Raw genomic sequence first — 18856 nt, forward strand, 5'->3', positions numbered from 1 at the left:
CCATGACTGCCAAGGATTCTTCCAGCTCTTCAATTCCAGGGACCAATGTGCAAGTAGCAGAAGGACCTGCCATCCAGCCTGGAAGCCCATCCCACCAGGAAAGCAAAACACAAGGTGGGGCAAACACAGCAAGAACCAGGTTTAACAACTTTGTGCCCCAAAGCTCTCATGTCTCTGCAGGTTCACAACACAGGTACTGCCAGAAGATGGGGCAACAGCTGTGTTAGGACACTTTCTGCAAAACGGTGAAAAGAGACTGCCAAAGACTCCTGCTCTCCAGACATTTCTTGCTTCATTCATAAAACGAAGGCTGTGCCTATAGAAGAATGCCTTGTTCTGGACTGGCTCATGACGAAGTAAGTAGCCTTCAGCCACCTGTGTTAATAAGCCCCCGTGGTGCCCTCAGCGAAGGCTTTCTCAATCTCAGCACGACTGACATTTGGGGCCGGGTCACTCTTTGCTGTGGGGCCTGTCCTGGGCACTGTAGGATGTTTAGCAGCCTCCCTCTTCTCCACCTACAAGATGCCAGTAGTACTCACTCCCCAAGCTGTGACAACCAAAAGTGTCTGCAGACATTGCCAGCTGTCCCCCTGGGGGGCAGAATCACCCTGAGTTGAGAACCACTGCTGGAGAGAATTTTCTATCTTGAAACTTGCTGTTCTTTAGTGAAGCCATGTGACACCTGTGGGGTTATTGTCATCATCGTCCACTATGGTGCAGTGCAGGCCACCATGAGCTGTCAGGCCTTGTCAGCACACTTTGCCCAGGGGAGTCTATGGTTCACACACTCCTGGCAAGCCCATTGCCTCAGAAAAATGTGAGTAGTAACAGTACTCAGATAAAACGGTTGCTTATTCACTCATCAACATATGGCACTTACTGTAGGCCAGGCACTGAGCCAGGGCGATAGAATTGAGAAGACCCAGTCGGAGACAAACTGATACAACGTGAAGTGCTGTACCGCAACCTCTGGAGGCCTCCAAAGGTTGGGGGGATGTGATAGCTTGAATAATGCCCCCCCCAAAGTTGTCCATGCCCCAATCCCCAGAACCTATGACTATGTTACCTTACATGGCAAAAGGAACTTGGTAGGTGTAATTAAGGACCCTGAGATGAGGAGATTATCCTGGATTTATCCAGGTAAGCCTAATGAAATCACCAAAACAAACAAACCAGCTGCATCGAGTCCCATGGTGACCTCACATGTGTAGAATAAAACTGCTCCATAGGGTTTTCAATGGCTGATTTTTCAGACGTAGACCACCAGGCCTTTCTTCCAAGGCACCTTCTAGCTAGCAGCTGAGTGCATTAACCATTTGCACCATCCAGGGACTTCAATGTAATCACAGCTATCTTTAGAAGGGGGAGGGAGAAGGGTCAGAGTCAGAAAGGAGATGTGACAACAGAAGCAGAGGTCGGGGTGATGCAGTTACAAGCCAAGAAATGTGGGCAGCCTCTAGAAGCTACAAAAGCCAAGGGAATGATTTACCCATAGAGCCTCCAGAAAGGAATGCAGCCCTGCTGACACCCTAATAGGGACACAGGGAGACCCGTTTTGGACTTCTAACCTCCAGAACTGTAAGAGAATACATCTGTCTTGTCTTAAGTCACTGGATTTGTGGTCATTTGTTACCGCAGCACTAGGAAGCTAAGGCTTCACTAAGGCGCCCAGGATCTAGAGCATTTGCAGAAGAATAGAGACATGAGCTCAATTCCAGAAACAGCTGGGGCTGGATTTTAGACTGGAAGGGGTGGAGAGAAAGGAGAAGGGAAGGAGGAAAAGACAAGGCAAACATCAGTGTACCTACAAAAGTGACCGGAAAGATGGCAATACCTTCAACGAAACAGTAAGTAAGAGAGGCAGGACTGAGTTCCGTTTCCAACATGTTAAGTTTGAGGTACCTGAGACACGCCTAGGTGAAATTAGCTAGCCAGTGAGGAATAATAATGAATATGCTTACCATATGCCAGGCACAGGAACAGTGACCAAGACAGATGCACTTCCTGCCCTTACAATCAGGTAGGTTTGAAGCACGGGACGGAGAGCAAGAGCGGGACAGAGATTTGAGCATCAGCAGTAATGGATACCTGAATCAGCAGAGTGGTTGAGCTTACTCAAGGACACATGTTCCGTGTTAAGCGAACCAGGAATAACAGCATCCCAGAGGTGGACAGGGGTGGAAGGACCAGCAAGGGAGGAAGGAGCAGTAAGAGAAATGAGGAGTAAATAGGGGTGTCCTAGCATAGGAAACCCTGGTGGTTAAGAGCTACGGCTGTTAACCAAAAGATCAGCAGTTCGAATCCACCAGGCACTCCTTGGAAACTCTATGGGGCAGTTCTACTCTGTCCAATAGAGTCACTATGGGTGGGAATCGACTCAACGGCACCGGGTTTAAAAGCCAAGGAAAAAGAGTTTCGCAGTCTCAAAAGCCATAGTTAAGTCAAAAATGGTGAAGCCTGTGGACTGTGCCATTAAGCAGATCGGTCATTCATCCATTACATCAACATGAGCAGTTTCCAAAAACAGGCGTGCAGAGGGCAGTGGTCCTGGCAAGTGAAGGGCAGGCTAAGCAGGTAAAGACAGCCAAGAAAAAGTAGCTGTTGCAAGAAACAGGGCAGATAAGATGAGAGAAAAATGAGAAATGCAAGGTTTAACATTAAGGTGGCTTTATTAATAGAATTAAAAAAATCTAAATTTAAAACCAAAGACGGAATCTTTCCGAAGAGGGAGATGGTGGTTTACTAGTGGCACTAGGCTACTCAGGAAAACCCAGTCCACCATAAGGGCAGCATGAGTGGCAGAATAACAGCCCCTTAAAGGTGCCCATGCCCTAATCCCTGGAACCTGTGAATACACTGTCTTACCTGGCTAAGGGGAAGTAAGGTCGCTAATCAGCTGATCCTGAGAGGCGAGGTTACCCTGGATCCCCCAGATGGGCCCAAAACAATCACCAGGGATGTTAAAGTGGAAGAGGGAAGCAGGAGAGAGTCAGTATCAGAGTGAGACGGCACGAGACTCTACCAGCCACTGCTGGCTTTGAAGACAGAAGGGGGCCACAGCCAAGGGATGTGGGCAGCCTCGAGAAGCTGGAAAAGGCAAGGGCACCAATACTCCCCAAGAGCATTCAGATTGCAGCCCTGTGGACACCCTGATTGCAGCCTAGTGAGACCTACATGGGACTTCTGGCCTCTAGAGAATAAATTTGCTTTGTTTGAAGCCCCTGAGCTTGTGATAATTTGTTACAGCAGCAATGGAAAACGAATACAGGTATCAAGTACAGAAAAATGATAAATATCAAAAACCTTAATAATGTCAATAATATGTTTTTTTTAATTTTATTGTGGCAAAATATAACAAAAATTGCCATTTTAATTATGTTTAAATGTACAATCCAGTGATACTAACTACATTCACTGTATTGTACAACCATCACCACTATTTCCAAAAGTTCACCCCCAAGAAACTCAGCACCCCTTCAGCAAGAACTCCCCCCTCCCCTCCTCCAGCCCCTACAACCACTAACTTCCGACTCTATGCATTTGTCTATCCCAGATATTTCATATAATGGGGTCACATAATATTTGTCCTTTCGTGTCTGACTTATTCTACTCAGTATAATGTTTATGAGGTTCATCCATGTCATAATATTTATCAGGAATTCATTTCTTTTCATGGCTGAGTAATATTCCATTGTATGGATATACCATATTTTGCATGTCCATTGATCAGCTGACAGACACTTGGGTTGTTTCCACCTTTTGGTTATTGTGAATAATGCTGCAATGAACACTGGTGTATATGTATCTGTATGAGTCCCTGTTTTCAATTTCCTGAGGTGTGAAATTGTCAGTCATACAGTAATTCTGTTTAACTTTTTGAGGAACCGCCACACTTCTCCACAGTAGCTGTACCATTTTACATTCCCACCGGCGGTGCACACGAACAATACATTTTTTAAGTCTCTTCTAAAGAGGAAGGGAGGAAAAGAAGGATGATGGGAAAGACCTGTGTGATACTCTAGCTAAAAGTCCAAATTACTAAGACGGAGGTCGGCCAGCTGTCACTAATCCCCAGGTGTTGGAGGTCTGGCTTGAACTGGCTTTGTTGGAGAATCAACACTGTATTAGTAACTCCAGGAGAGCTAGGAACATATATTTTCCTCCTTCTCTAAGGTCACGTGTCACTTCTAACAGCATTTTATTTTATGAACAGAGTGCCCGTGTATTCTTCAGTGAATCCCGTACAATGGACCTCATCTTTCTCTTCTGTATAACAAGGAGGCCCTGGTGGAGCAGTGGCTCTCACACCAGGGGAGTCCCTGGATGATGCAAGCTGCTAACTGAAAGACACTCAGAGGTGCCTCAAAAAAAAAAAAAAAAAAAGGTCTGGCAATCTACTTCCAAAAAATCGGCAACTGAAAACCCTATGGAGCAGGCTTCTCCTCTGACATATGGGGTCATCATGACTTGGAGTTGACTCCATGGCAACCGCTTTTCTCACACCAGAACATGCATCAGAACCACCTGGTTACAACACAGATTGCCGGGCCCCAGCCCCAGAGTTTCTGATTCAGTAGGTCTGGGGTGGGACCTGAGAATTTGTATCTCTAACAGGTTCCCAGGGGAGGCTGATGCTGCCGGTCAAGAGCCATACTCTTGAGAACCACTGAATAAGAGTCTCTCCTTGTCTGACAAAGGAGCACTGGTGGCACAGTGGTTAAGCTAACCTAAAGGTCAGCAGTTTGAAACCATCAGCCGCTCCACAGCAGAAAAATGTGGCAGTCTGCTTCTGTAAAGATTTACAGCCTTGAAAACCTATGGGGCAGTTCTACTCTGTCCTATAGGGTTGCTCTAGGTCAGAATCGACTCAATGGCAATCAGTGGGTTTGGTTTTTGGTGTCTTCTCTAACATCATGAGGATTCCAGTCGTTTCCCCCACCCCCCCGCCCCCGCCGCCCTCTGCCTCGCTCTGTGGTACTCTGCAGCTCTTCACCTGGTATAGCATTTCCATTTATTTGTCCATTTTGCTTAGTGTTGAACAACTATCCCCAGGCTACAGCTGGCCAATATGAAGGAAATAGCCATGAAATATACACAGAAACCTGTTCTCCTCACCCACCATCACCAGTTCTCTGGCCCCACTCATCATTTAGTTAACTCTGAGAAAGAGAGAAGCCATCGGGGAGCTGGCCTGGATTATCAGTTGGTCCTCAGTGTTGCTACGAGTTGGCCAGCACTCACAGCTGGGTCTAAGTGTTCTGTTGAACATTAAGAATTTCCCAGAACACCAGTACCAGACAAGGCCACTCTGTGAGCATGACAGATCCAGGCAAAATCAAGTGCACTCTGTAATCATGTCTGAAGACAGTCAAAACATGAACCTTGTCCAAATCACAAAAATAACCAAAATATCTCCTGATCCTGGCTAATATGAATAACTGCTGTCTCTTTAGCAATTACAGCTATAGCCTCACTCTATGTTTCCCTTCTTGTAGATAAGACTTAGAGGTCCCTGGGTGGCACAAATGATTTGCTCTTGGCTACTAACCGAAAGGCTGGTGGTTCAAGCCCACCCAGCATCAGCACTGTGGAAGAAAGGCCTGGTGATCCACTTCCATAAAGATTACAGCCAAGAAAACCCTATGGAGCTCAGCTCTACTCTTGTAATATTTGGGGTTGCCGTAAATTGGAATCAACTCAATGGCAATGAGTTCAGTTTTGTTTTTCTAGATAAGACTTATTAAGACACCCAATCATAGAATTACCCCACAGCATCCAATCCAGGACAAAGCCCCGCTTCCTTCTACCTGTCCTAAAATCACTTGACACACACCCAAATTCTATAAAAAGTGCTTTCTTCCACCACCCTCGTGCTGAGACACCCCATGGTTTCCCATGGTGCTCATTCTCCCTGGACTGAAAAATCAATCCATCCTGTTCAATGCCAGGTGTGTTCCTGATGGACTGACTCAGGGACAGTGACAGCCCCTTCTCAACCTTCAGGTTTCAGCTCAAAGATAATATCCCCAAAGAAATTATCCTTAACCCCTCTGGCCTAAGTCAGATTCCCCTTCTCTACTTTTCTTTCCTGAGACCTACCCTGGCTTATAATTAGACATTGTTATGAATACTGCATTAAAGTCTTCCTGCTCCACTAGGCTGAAAGCCCACACCAGCAGGTCTGTGTGTTGTGCTCCTGTTCCTAACACAATGCCTGCCACAAAGTAGTTCAATAAATATTTGTTGGATGGATGGACAGATGGATGAATACTGACTACTGTATGCAACAGACTTTAAAACAATCAAAAATACAAGGGTGGATGAGAGAATGTCAGTAATGTAAAAAGAACTGAAGTGGTAAAAGAATAACCAAGGTCTGTGTAACCAAGACAATAACAAGCTTTTGGTCCTACCACAATGGATATAAGGGGCAAAGGTCATGTACAATAAAGGTGGAAGCCTTTTCTTCCATTTCTAACTCATGACTGTGGAAAGCAATGCATTACATTCATTTTAGTTTAACATAAACCAGTCTGTGATATATTCCTAAGAACAGCTCAAAAATTGTGTTATTCTGAAATTCTTTAAATGAATGTATCAATTGCTGGGCCTGCAAATCCTTCACTACCCACAGACTTAGGTTGTAACCATATTTATGCAGTTATAATTACAAGAGGCTTTCCCTGTATCTGGCACCATATGTATCTCCTCTCCAGCTCAGAGGACACATTTCTAAGCAGCCTTTTGTAAGAGGCCATTTCACAACTAACCAGCTTCATTTCAGGGTTAGGGATTTAAAGCTTTTCGGTCACTTTTCAGATCAAAGACCGCATAATACAGTTTTATTGTGTTATCCATCAACAGAAAAATCATTATCAGGCCAGGTAAGAATGCAAGTGTATCCAATTGATAAACTGGACACATTTTCTGAATACCAGAGAGACCTGGGAGCTGGGGAAGGGGGGTTCGACTGCGTATGTACTTCAGAAAATAGTACTGTTAGGTGATGCTATCAGAAGACGTACAGAAGCAACTGTTAACTATCTGTACTTTATCACAAATACACTACTGAAGGTGCTCTGGAAAAGACTAGGTGATCTTTAGCCACAAACTACTACACGCATCTTTTTCTGAATAACACGACACTGTTCATTTTAATTTTATCACCTCTAAGTATTAACATCCAAAATAAGCGAAAATCCATTTCTAGCTTTTTCTTCCCTTAGTAATGGTTACAGCAAAAAAAAAAAAAAAAAAGATCCCACTTGATGAGACTGTAAACTGCAGAAGCACTCTCTGATTTTCTTAGGGGGTTCTGAATAATGAAAACAGTTCAGACCTGAATGATAAAAATGGGACCGAGCCCTATTCCCACTGAAATACATAAAGCATAATTCACCAGACAGTAGCTCGGCCATGGGAGAAGACATTCAGATCTAACTTCTTATTTTGTGTCCCTTTCAGTAACCCACCCCAAAAAAAAAAGGTGATCAAAACAGCCTTTTTGATCAGGTCAGGAGAAACCAAGTCATTACTAAAGTGAACTGTAGCATTTAAAGTATGTACTTTTGTTAATGAATTAATTCATCGTATCAGAAGCCAAAGTAAAACAAGAGTGTGAGCTAGGTGTTTTGTCTTCCACAAAGTAGGAGGGTCTCATACCCCCTCATTCATTCACTTGACAAATATTTATTTAGGTCCCACTCTGTACCAGGCACCGGTAAAATAGACGCCATCCCTACGGTCCTGGATGGAGCTTACAGTGGGGGAGATAAACATTAAAAAATCTCACAAATATGTAATACTGCTATAAAAAAAAAAGAGCAAAAGGTGCTATATGAGAAAGGGTAACAGAGAGGAACTAATTTAGACTGGGGGTGGGGTATCCTGATCAGAGATGGGCGCTATGAAAAAAGTAACATTTAAGCTGAGAGGCCATCAGATCACCACAACTTTACAAAACAAAAAACCAAATCCAGTGCCCTGGAGTCGATCCGGACTCATAGCGACCCTAGAGGACAGAGGAGAACTGCCCCATAGAGTTTTCAAGGAGCGCCTGGTGGGTTCGAACTGCCGACCCTTTGGTTAGCAGCCGTAGCACTTAACCACTGCGCCACCAGGGTTTCCACCACAACTTCAGCCAAGGAAAACCGTTTTCTGGCAAATAACCCACCAGTGGGATTTCAACTTTGCCTGTCAACACCCGATTGGGTTAAACCTCCCCTTTTCCAGGCTTCTCTCTTCATAAGCATCCCTATGACTGCTCGCCTATCATTGTCTGACTGGTGTACCCCAATCCTATTAGCTGAACACAGAAAGGCCTCACTTTATTACAATCGACAGCCTTCCTATGCTTGGCTTAGAAACACCCAAAAATAATCTGCCAGAGGCATGAAAAACAGCGAGACTGGCTGTCAGCAAAATAAACAGTCCCTGGGTGGGCCAAACGTTTACTAGCCCAGGGAATTCACAAGTCCTTTGCCCAATCAAGTGGCGGCTCCTCTGGGCGGCAAGGTGGCTCCAATACTCCGGGGTCTATACCCGATGGGACCCAGGGGGCCTGACCGCCAGTTGCCAACTTGGAACTGATGTTTGATCAGTCAGTCACGGACCGGGTCACCGTTCCAGGTGCGTGACCCTGCAGCCTTGGAGAAGGATGTGGGCAGTGGCCTTTGAGCATCACGGAGCCGAGAGCCCGCCGGGCGGCAGGCAGGCAAGCAAGGAGGGTCAGGGCCGGGAGGAAGGGGCGCCGGGGCCGACGCGCCAGGCGGGGTCCTGGGCGTCCCCCACCCCTCCCGTCAGCCCCGGGCAAAGGCAACCCGGCCCCCTCCCCGGCCGACCCCGCGAGCGCCGCGCAGGGCCCAGCTACCGCGCCCGGCCCCCGCGTCGCAGGGCCGAGGAGGACGCGCCGGCGAGAAAATGGCCCGGCCCGGGTTCTCCCCGCCCACCCGAAAAGCCAGCCACACCCCCGCCGCCCGCGCCCCGAGGGTGCCGCCGGCCCGCGTGGCTCGTCAGGGACAAGTCCGTGAGAGGAGCGGTCGCTCAGACACGCTCTGGTCGGCGACGGCGGGGTGGGAGCCTGGGCGCCAGCGCCCTCCGAGGGGCCCCGCCCGGGCCGCCGTCCTGGGACGGGCGCGCGCCGCGACTCCCGGCCCGCACTCACCCATTGGCGCCGAGCCGGGCCGGGCCGCCGAGGCAGCGTGAAAGTTGGCGGAGGCGGGCGGGCGGGCAGCGCGGGGCGCGGGGGTCGGGGCGCCGTGCGCGACGGCGGCTGGGCCGGCTTCCTCCCCAGACGCGGCGGCGGTGGCGGCTCAGCGCCGCCCGCTGTTGCCTCTGCTGCTGCTACGGCCGCTGCTGCCCCGAGGCGGCTCCTGCTGCTGCTGCTGCTGCTGCTGCTGCTGCTGCTGCTTCTGCTTCTGCTGCTGCTGCTGCTGCTGCTGCTGCTGCTGCATCGCGGCCGCTGCGCCCGGCTGCGCCGGGTTTCCTGCTCCCAGAGAGTGGAAATTGCGAAAAAAAAAAAAAGCCCAGCGCCGCCCAGCCCAGCGCCCGGCAGCAGCGGCCGCGCCGCCGCTCCGCCCCTCCTCGCCGCCGCCGAGGCTCCTGCGGCTCCGCCTGCCGGGGACGCGCTGCCGCCCGGGGGGCGGGGCCACGGGGCTGGCCCGAGGGGGCGGGGCCGAGGCCGGGGGCGTTCCTGCGGGCCGAGCGCTCCGGCGCCCGCCTCACTGCCCACTCGGGGGGAACGCAGCTCGGCGCGGCCGCCCCCACCCACGGCCGCTGGGCTCACGCCCCGGGAAGTGCCGCGAGACTCCTCGAGAGCGGAGGCGCTGGGGGTCTGTGGGGGCGGGGGCGTGGAGGGGCAAGTGGGAAGGAGGGGAAGGGGCGGGCGGGGAGAGGACGACGGGAGGCGGAGTTGCGGCAACGGAGAGGAGACGTTCGGCAGGTGAATGGCCCAACACCTGAGGAGCCCCCGGCCGGCCAGTGGGTGCCGAGGGTGATGGCTTATAGTCCGGGAGGTCGAGGCAACCCAGAATAAGGCTTCCTAGAGGGGGCCGTTGGGAGGGAAAGAGAAGTGCCTCTTCAGTGGGGTTCGGGATGTCGAAGGTGATGGGATGGAGGTGGAGCAAGACAGAGAAGGGCGTAGCGGGGCTGGTGGGACGCATCAGCCGGCACCGAACCTTGCTGGGACCCTTCTGATCCCGCACCTGGGCCAAGTGTGGTTCAGTGACTCTGCCAGCGCTCGGATGTTTCCAGAAATCCAGTGAGGCGCCCTCTCCAATAGACATCATTGTGCCCTTTTGACCCCCAGACCTGGGCTACCAACCCCTGAGTGTGGAAGCTAAAATGCAAATAGAATTCGTGGGCAATTCACGCGGTCCTCTTTGGGTCCATTCACCACCACACCTTTCACCACAGATATTCTGCCAGCGACCACAGTCCCGTTATTTCCTTTTAAGAGCCCTGGTGGTGCAGTGGTTAAGTGCTTGGCTGCTAACTGGAAGGTAGGGGGTTGGAACCCACCAGCCACACTAGGGGAGAAAGATGTGGCAGTCTCCTTCTGTAAAGATTTACAGCCTTACAAATCCTCTGGGGCAGTTCTACTCTGTCCTATACGGTCGGCATGGACTCCAAGGCAATGGGTTTGGGGTTTTATTTGTTGTTGTTTTCCTGTTATTTCCTTTTCCCTCTCTACCCTCTGGTGGTAGGAAGAGATAGTGAAGGAGATGGGAGACATTCAAGCAGAAAGAAAATAAAACAATAGAGAAATTAGATCATTGGCCCCTGAAAAAAATGGAGAAAGCTGAGGGTTAGTGGATCCACAGGTGACAAATAATTTAACCCCTACCTAATACAGGGCTATCACCATACCTCACCTACTGTATTTTGGTTAGGTCCTGAGATTCCTGTAGAAAGATGTTCTTACAACTGTTAAACGGGCTTTTTAAAGACCCTGCAAGTGAGGGTTTTACCAACAAGAATTCAGTAGCATCATCTTTCTAAAAACTTCACATGTGTGGGTCAGAGCAATCTGAACCATCTTAACCCTCTCCGAAAGTACCCTGAGCATGTTTCAACACGGAAGTAGCAGATCTGGACTTGCCGTGCACTAGCATCTGGGGTGCTGAGGATTCTTGGCTGGCTGCCTTGGCCATTCTCAGAACAATGAGTCAGGAAGCTTTTGGATGTTTCTTAACTGGAGGTGTTTGACATCCCAGGGGCCAATACACCTAAAGCCAGCAGACTGGTGGGTGAAATCTCTAGAGCTGAAAACAAAAGTCAGCAGCTTATCTTCTGTCCTCCTTAATCTTACTCATCTGTCTGTCCTACAAGAGGAAGAGTGTTCTCAGTTCTCCCCGCCCCCACCCCCCCAGCTTAACACTGGTGAAGACAGAGAATTTAAAGTTTTGCATTTTCTTTTGGCGCCAGTCTCTTTCAGGACATAACTTTTGATGTACTTGTGTTCCTATTCCTTGATTCCTGCATGTACAAATTTGTCAGCTTGTCACAAAAGAAAGACTGATGGCAAGACTTTACATTTTTGGAAAATACCTGATCTGTGCCCTAATTTTAATGCTTAAGTAAACTAAGTTGTGTTGATTCTACTCAAAACACTATATATTTTTTAACCATTTCTAACTGTACAACTCAGTGACATTAATTACATTCACAATGTTGTGCAACCATCACCACTATTTTGAAAAATTTTTCATCACCCCAAATAGTAACTCTGTACCCCTTAAGCAATAACACCCCATCCTCCACTCCCACCAGCCCCTGATAACCACTAATCTACTTTTATCTCTATGCATTTTTCTATTCTGGATTTTTCATAAAGTGAGATCATACAAGATTTGTCCTTTTGACAAAACACTATATATTTTTTCATTTTAAGTTTCTCCAAATTACAAATACGAACATTCCATTTTTTTTTCCTACTTACTGTTTGGTTCTTCTAAATTGTTCCTACTGTCCTTTCATCTTTTCTTTGAAAAACTTAGCTGACCAGCAAAAGGGAGGTTAATATCAAGATTTAAATCCAGCTGCTGACAAGAATAGATGTATAACTCCTCTCCCTGCCTCCCTCTTGCAAGAGTATTTTTAACAGAATAATTAGTGCAACATTTCAAATTACGTAAACTCATCTCATGAATAGTTCTAGAGAAATACAACTGTATTTAATACCACATCTTTGTCCCCACTGAACTCCCATTTCTACCGGAATAGATAAAGCCTTTTAGGAATGGAGAGTAGCTGAGCTATCATGCTTAAAATGGTACCATGTGACTTAAATGGCACTACTGTATTGCTCAGTGGTAGTACATTGTTGGATAAGAATAAGAACTGAAGGTAGTTGAGCATCTGCCAGGGAGCCCTGGTGCAGTGGTTAAGGTGCTCGGCTGCTAACCAGAAGGCTGGCTGTTAGAACCCACCAGCCACTTCAAGGGAGAAAGATGTGGCAGTCTGCTTCCATAAAGATTTACAGCCTTGGAAACTCTATGGGGCAGTTCTACTGTGTCCTACAGGGTCACTATGAGTCAGAATGATGGCAAAGGGTTGTGAGCATCTGCCTGTCTAGCACTTGCAGCCTGTCATACTTGGCTTTCTCCAAGTACTTGGACTTGACATCTGTAATTTGCATATAATGAATGATACTTTGCTTTGATAACCTTTAATGTAATATCATCTTTACATTAACATAAATACATGCAGAGTGCTTTACAAAAGACAGTCATTTTGTAGTGCTTCCGGTAAGCTTTATGGAGAACAGTAAAAATCTCATGATGCTAGAAAGTACCAAAGTGCTCAGAAAAAAAAAAAAAGACAGGGGCATGTCAAAAGGGTACAGAAGCCAACGTGAAAGCACTTCCAGCCAGCAGCCAAAGCTGGAACAATGTGAGCAAGAAGATAAATAACGGTAGTATTGGCTCAGAACCCAAAGAATAAAATCAGTATCATTGAGTCCACGCTGATATAAATAAATAACGGACTACAATAAAGAAATGGGGAAGAAGGGACAACTATTCCTTGCAGAAGGATTCCAATTAATAAATGTGGAAGAAATGAAGGGACGAGAAAAATCAGCATTACAACACCACAATAATAATGATGAAGGCACAATCCACCTAAAATTCTAAAACTAGTGGGTGAAAGTTGAAGGAGAAACAGGATATTTGCATAGTCTCAAAGTATTTCCCCTGAACCAAATATTTATTATTTACAAAGGGAAAAATAGTAACTTTACAGTGGAGAACCCTGCAGACATCACCTGAACCTAGTGGTCAGGCATCCAGACAGTTCTGAGGCAGGCTTTTCCATTCCTCCTTTGCATTATGTATACTGGGTTAACAATAACTTTTGTCAGGAGGACCAAGAGCTACGGGAAGAACATCTTCACTTATTATAATTGACCTGGCTTGATAACTTCTCTTGCAATGACCCACTCTTTTTCTTTTTTCAGTGAATCCTTTTCAACAAATCCAAGAGAACTGGATTTACCAGCTTTGTGGCAATGGACACCACCTGTCAGTTTGTCATACTGTGGTGGCTTGCATGTTCCTAGGATGCTGGAAGCTATGCCACCAGTATTTCAAACACCAGCAGGGTCACCCATGGCGGACAGGTTTCAGCAGAGCTTCCAACATAAGACTAGAAAGAAAGCCCTGGTGATCTACTTCCAAAAATTGTTGTTAGGTGCCGTTGAGTCAATTCTGACTCATAGCGACCCTATGCACAACAGAACAACACACTGCCCGGTCCTCTGCCATCCTTAAAATTGTTGTTATGCTTGAGCTTATTGTTGCAGCCACTTTGTCAGTCCACCTCGTTGAGGGTCTTCCTCTTTTCCGCTGACCCTGTACTCTGCCAAGCATGATGTCCTTCTCCAGGGACTGATCCCTCCTGACAACATGTCCAAACTATGTAAGACGCAGTCTCGCCATCCTTGCTTCTAAGGAGCATTCTGGTTGTACTTTTAAGACAGATTTGTTCATTCTTCTGGCAGTCCATGGTATATTCAATATTCTTCACCAGCACCACAATTCAAAGGCATCAATTCTTCTTCGCTCTTCCTTATTCATTGTCCAGCTTTCACATGCATACAATGCAACTGAAAATACCATGGCTTGGGTCAGGTGCACCTTAGTCTCCAGGGTGACATCTTTGCTCTTCAACACTTTGAAGGGGTCCTTTGCAGCAGATTTACCCAATGTGATGCATCTTTTGATTTCTTGACTGCTGCTTCCCTGGGTGTTGATTGTGGATCCAAGTAAAATGAAATCCTTGACAACTTCAATCTTTTCTCCGTTTATCATGATGTTGCTCATTGGTCCAGTTGTGAGGACTTTTGTTTTCTTTATGTTGAGGTGTAATCCATACTGAAGGCTGTGGTCTTTGATCTTCATCAGTAAGTGCTTCAAGTCCCTTTCACTTTCAGCAAGCAAGGTTGTGTCATCTGCATAACGCAGGTTGTTGATGAGTCTTCCTCCAATCCTGATGCCCGGTACTTCTTCATATAGTCCAGCTTCTCGTATTATTTGCTCAGCATACAGATTGAATAGGTCTGATGAAAGGATACAACCCTGACGCACACCTTTCCTGGCTTTAAACCAATCAGTATCCCCTTATTCTGCCCGAACAACTACCTCTTGATGTATGTAAAGGTTCCTCATGAGCACAATTAAGTGTTCTGGAATTCCCATTCTTCGCAATGTTATCCATAATTTGTTATGATCCACACAGTCGAATGCCTTTGCATAGTCAATAAAACACAGGTAAACATCCTTCTGGTATTCTCTGCTTTCAGCCAGGATCCATCTGACATCAGCAGTGATATCCCTGGTTCCGCGTCCTCTTCTGAAACCGGCCTGAATTTCTGGAAGTTCCCTGTCGATATACTGCTGCAGCTGTTTTTGAATGATCTTCAGCAAAATTTTGCTTGCATGTGGTATTAATGATATTGTTCTCTAATTTCCGCATTCGGTTGGATCACCTTGGGAATAGGCATAAATATGGATGGTCCTAGAAAAACAGGCTTCTACTGTTTTCTGCCCACCATACCTTGCCCCCCTACCCCTACCTCCAAATTACAAAGGGTCATGTGTAAGGAAGAGCATTTCCCCAATTAAAAAGCAATTCAAATGATATTCAGAAAAAGGTTCCCAAAGCACCAGATAGCAACTTAAGGTCATATATGTGGAATAAGTGTTGGAATACATGTTAACAACTCTAAATAGAATAATTGGCATTTAACATAAGAAGAAAACATCCTGACAGGGCAATTTTTTACAATGGAAGCTGATAAACTAGTGATGGGGACCTTTTTTTTTTTATCTTATTAGTAATGAAGATTTAAAAGTAGGAACTGACTAGCAAAAATGTTTTCTCTTTTTCCCTGACCTTTCAGGAGAAGTTCAATTCCAGGGAGCCATCACAGACTGGGGTGGCATTGGAGCTGGCTCTCCAGTCTGTACAGACATTTGCTGGCCCTCCAGACAGAGGGAAGAACATGTGAGACTTTTCAGAGTGTGGGAAACACACAGTGTTGAGAGGGGGCTTATGAAGGTCTGTGTAGAAGGGGCACTGGTACAGGCTAAACGGCAGATTCCAAGGGAAATCTGTGAACAGTATGTGGGAATAAGACCTGTAGGCAACAGACTGGAGCACAAGTCTCTCAGCAAACTGGTTTTAGGAAGGTAACTCTAGTAAGCCCTGCAGAAGAAGGGCTGGAGGAGGGAGAGCCTCCAAATGGGAGGCCATGGTCCAGACCAGAGATATTAAGGGCAAAAGACACCCACAAAGAGGAGGTTACATTCTAGAGCCATTTCTGAGGTGGGTATGACAGAATCTGGTGAGCCACTGGATTTGGGGAGAGAGTATGGAGCAAAAAAGAAGGAGGATTTGAGAGAAATATTTTGTTACCTAGTTTTGGAGACTGTGTAGATGGAGAGATCAACCAAGTGGAAAAGAAAGTCATTGGGCAGGGGATAATGAGCTCAAGTTTGAATCTTATTAAGAGTGAATACAATTTAGCAAAGTTGCAGAGTACAAGGCCAACAAACAAAAATCAGTTGGGTTTCTATACACCAGAATTGAGAAATCTGAAAGGGAAATTAGGGAAACAATTCCATTTACAATAGCATCTAAGAGAATAAAATACTTAGGAATAAATCTAACCAGGGCATGAAAGGCTTATACAATGAAAACTTTAAAACACTGCTGAAAGAGATTAAAAAAAAAGAAGATGTAAATAAATGGAAAGATGTTCCATGTTCCTGGATTGCAAGACTTAATATTGTTAAGATGCCAATATGACCCAAAGTGATCTATAGATTTAATGCAATCCTGATTAAATTCAAACAGCCTTCTTTACAGAAATAGAAAAACCAATCCTTAACTTCATATGGAATGGCAAGAGGCCCTTAATAGCTAAAACTGTGTGGAGAGAGAAGAACAAGTCACTTCCTGATTTTAAAATATATTACACAGCTACAGTAGTCAAAACAGTCTGGTTCTGGTATAACAATAGACACATAGACAAATGGAATGGAATTGAGAATCAGAAATAAAACCCCGCATCTATGGTCAACTGAGTTTTGACAAAGGTGCTAAGTCCATTCAATGGGGAAAGAAGATTCTCTTCAATAAATGGTGTTGGGAAAATTGGATTTCCACATGCAGAAAAATGAAACAGGATCCTTGCCTCACACCATACACAAAAACAAATTCAAAATGGATTAAGGACCTAATGTGCAAACTAAAACCATAAAATTCTTAGAAAAACCAGGCAATGCTGTCAGTCCTAGCTTTCAACAACGGATTATCTAATATAATGATAAAAGCACAAACAGCAAAAGACAAAATAAATAAATGGGACCTCATAAAAGCTAAAAAATTTGTTCATCAATAAACTTTACCAAAGAAATGAAAAGACAAACTACCAAGTGGAAGAATGCCTTCAGAAACCATATATCTGACAAGAATCTAATAAACTATATATGTATCTAAATATATATAAAACTTTGACAACTTAACAACAAAAAGACAACCCAACCATAAAATGGCCAAAGGACTTGAATAGACATTTCACCAAAGAGGACATTCAAATGGCCACCAAACACATGAAAAGATGCTCAGTGTCATCAGCCATCAGAGAGATGCAAATCAAAACCACAGTGATACCATTTCACTCCCACTACAATGGCTAAGACTTAAAATAAAACAAAACAGAAAATAACAAATGTTGACGAGGACGTGGGGAAATTGGAACTCTTATCCATTACTGATGGGAATGCAAAATAGTACAGCCATTGTTGGCAACAGTGTGGTGGTTCCTCAAAAAACCAAAAATAGAACTACCATATGACACAGCAATTCCACTCCTAGCTATCTACCCCATAGACTTGAAAGCAGAGACTCAAAAAGAGACTTGTACACCAACGTTCATTGTAGCACTATTCACAAGAGCCAAAAAGTAGAAACAATGTAAATGCCCATCAACAGATGAATGGATAAGAAAATGTGGTATATCCATACAATGGAATACTATTCAGCCAGTAGGACAGATGAAGTCCTGGTACATGCTACAGTATGGATGGAGCTTGAAGACATTATGCTGAGCAAAATAAACCAATCACAATCACAAAAGGACAAATATTGTATGACATATAAAAAGACAAGAAAATGCAAAAAAAAAAAAAGGGAATGAAGTATTGACTCAGGCTGCAACATGGATGACCCTTAAAAACATTATGTTAACAAAAGAAGCCAGTCACAAAGGACCATATATTGCATGATTCTATGTATATGAAATGTACAGAATAGGCAAATCTATAGAAATAGTAGATTAGTGGTTGCCTAGGGTTTTATGGGAGGGATTGGGGAGTAACTGCTAATGGGTACAGGGTTTCTTTTTAGGGTGATGAAAATGTTCTAAAATTAGATTGTGATGGTGGTTGCACAACTCTGAGAATATACTAAAAATCACTGAATTGTACACTTTTAAATGGGTAAATTGTATGATGTATGAATTATATCTCAAAGCTGAATATATATACACACACACAGAGTGAGTATATTTCGGATTGGTTGATTATATAGGGCCTGGTAAGGATGGTTTCCCTGTGTTTTACCTGCAAGAAATCAATAGGATGGTTTCCCTGTGTTTTACCCACAAGAAATCAATATTGCCATAACCACTACCCCACCACCCTTCATCTCACCTCCTCAGGGGTCCAAGAGTGAAGACACAGCCATCCCCAAGGTCATGAAGCCCGCAGTGCAGACAGCCAACCCCAGATGGTTCTCAAGTCCCTGAGGCCACAGGACTTAATTGAAAAGTCTCTGAAACAGGCTCAGACTTAATAAGATACGACGCAACCCCTTTCTAACAAGACTTCTTATTAAATAGAGTTGACGAAATCAAGTTCCTCTCCTCAAAAATAATTACAAGTCAGCCAGAGGCAAAAGTGGGAAGTGAAGTAAAGTTCATCTTTGTTTTGCTTGCCAGCCCTGGATTTGGGTTTCTATTCCCCAGCCCTTTTGAAGTTTTCTTTCCTGTGCCACAAGGGTTCTCAAAGTGTGACCCCCAGACCAGCAGCAGCATCATGTGGGAACTGGTTAGAACTGCTCATTGTGGAGATTCTGGGTGCAGGGCCCAGCGATCCTTCTTTTAACCAGCTCTCCAGGGGACTCAGATCCAGCTAAAGCATGAGAATCACTGTTTATGCCTCATCTCCTCAGAGCTGAGATTTGACACCTGTCATCTGAGGAACCCACTGATCCTTAGTAATGAAAACGTACTCCAGTGACACATAGCTACCGGTGACACACATTCCTGTGCTGGTCAAACTGACCCAATGTT

General features: G+C 45.6%; 1 protein-coding gene across 3 annotated transcripts in view; it reads right to left on the reverse strand.

The window, feature by feature from the left end:
* The window catches only part of SH3KBP1 (SH3 domain containing kinase binding protein 1), a 383658-nt gene extending 365302 nt beyond the window's left edge, over nucleotides 1-18356 (reverse strand). For 2 of the 3 annotated variants that reach the window (XM_064278072.1, XM_064278078.1), the window contains exon 1: nucleotides 9164-9247. In XM_064278072.1, coding sequence (XP_064134142.1) covers nucleotides 9164-9167 — 4 coding nt within the window. In that variant the 5' untranslated portion in view covers nucleotides 9168-9247. Of the gene's footprint in view, nucleotides 1-9163; nucleotides 9248-18215 lie in introns of those variants that run through there. The other variant, XM_064278074.1, reaches the window with a different exon arrangement.
* Between the last annotated feature and the right edge of the window lie 500 nt (nucleotides 18357-18856).

This window comes from Loxodonta africana, chromosome X (genome assembly GCF_030014295.1).
Source record: "Loxodonta africana isolate mLoxAfr1 chromosome X, mLoxAfr1.hap2, whole genome shotgun sequence".
Taxonomy (NCBI): Eukaryota; Metazoa; Chordata; class Mammalia; order Proboscidea; family Elephantidae; genus Loxodonta; species Loxodonta africana.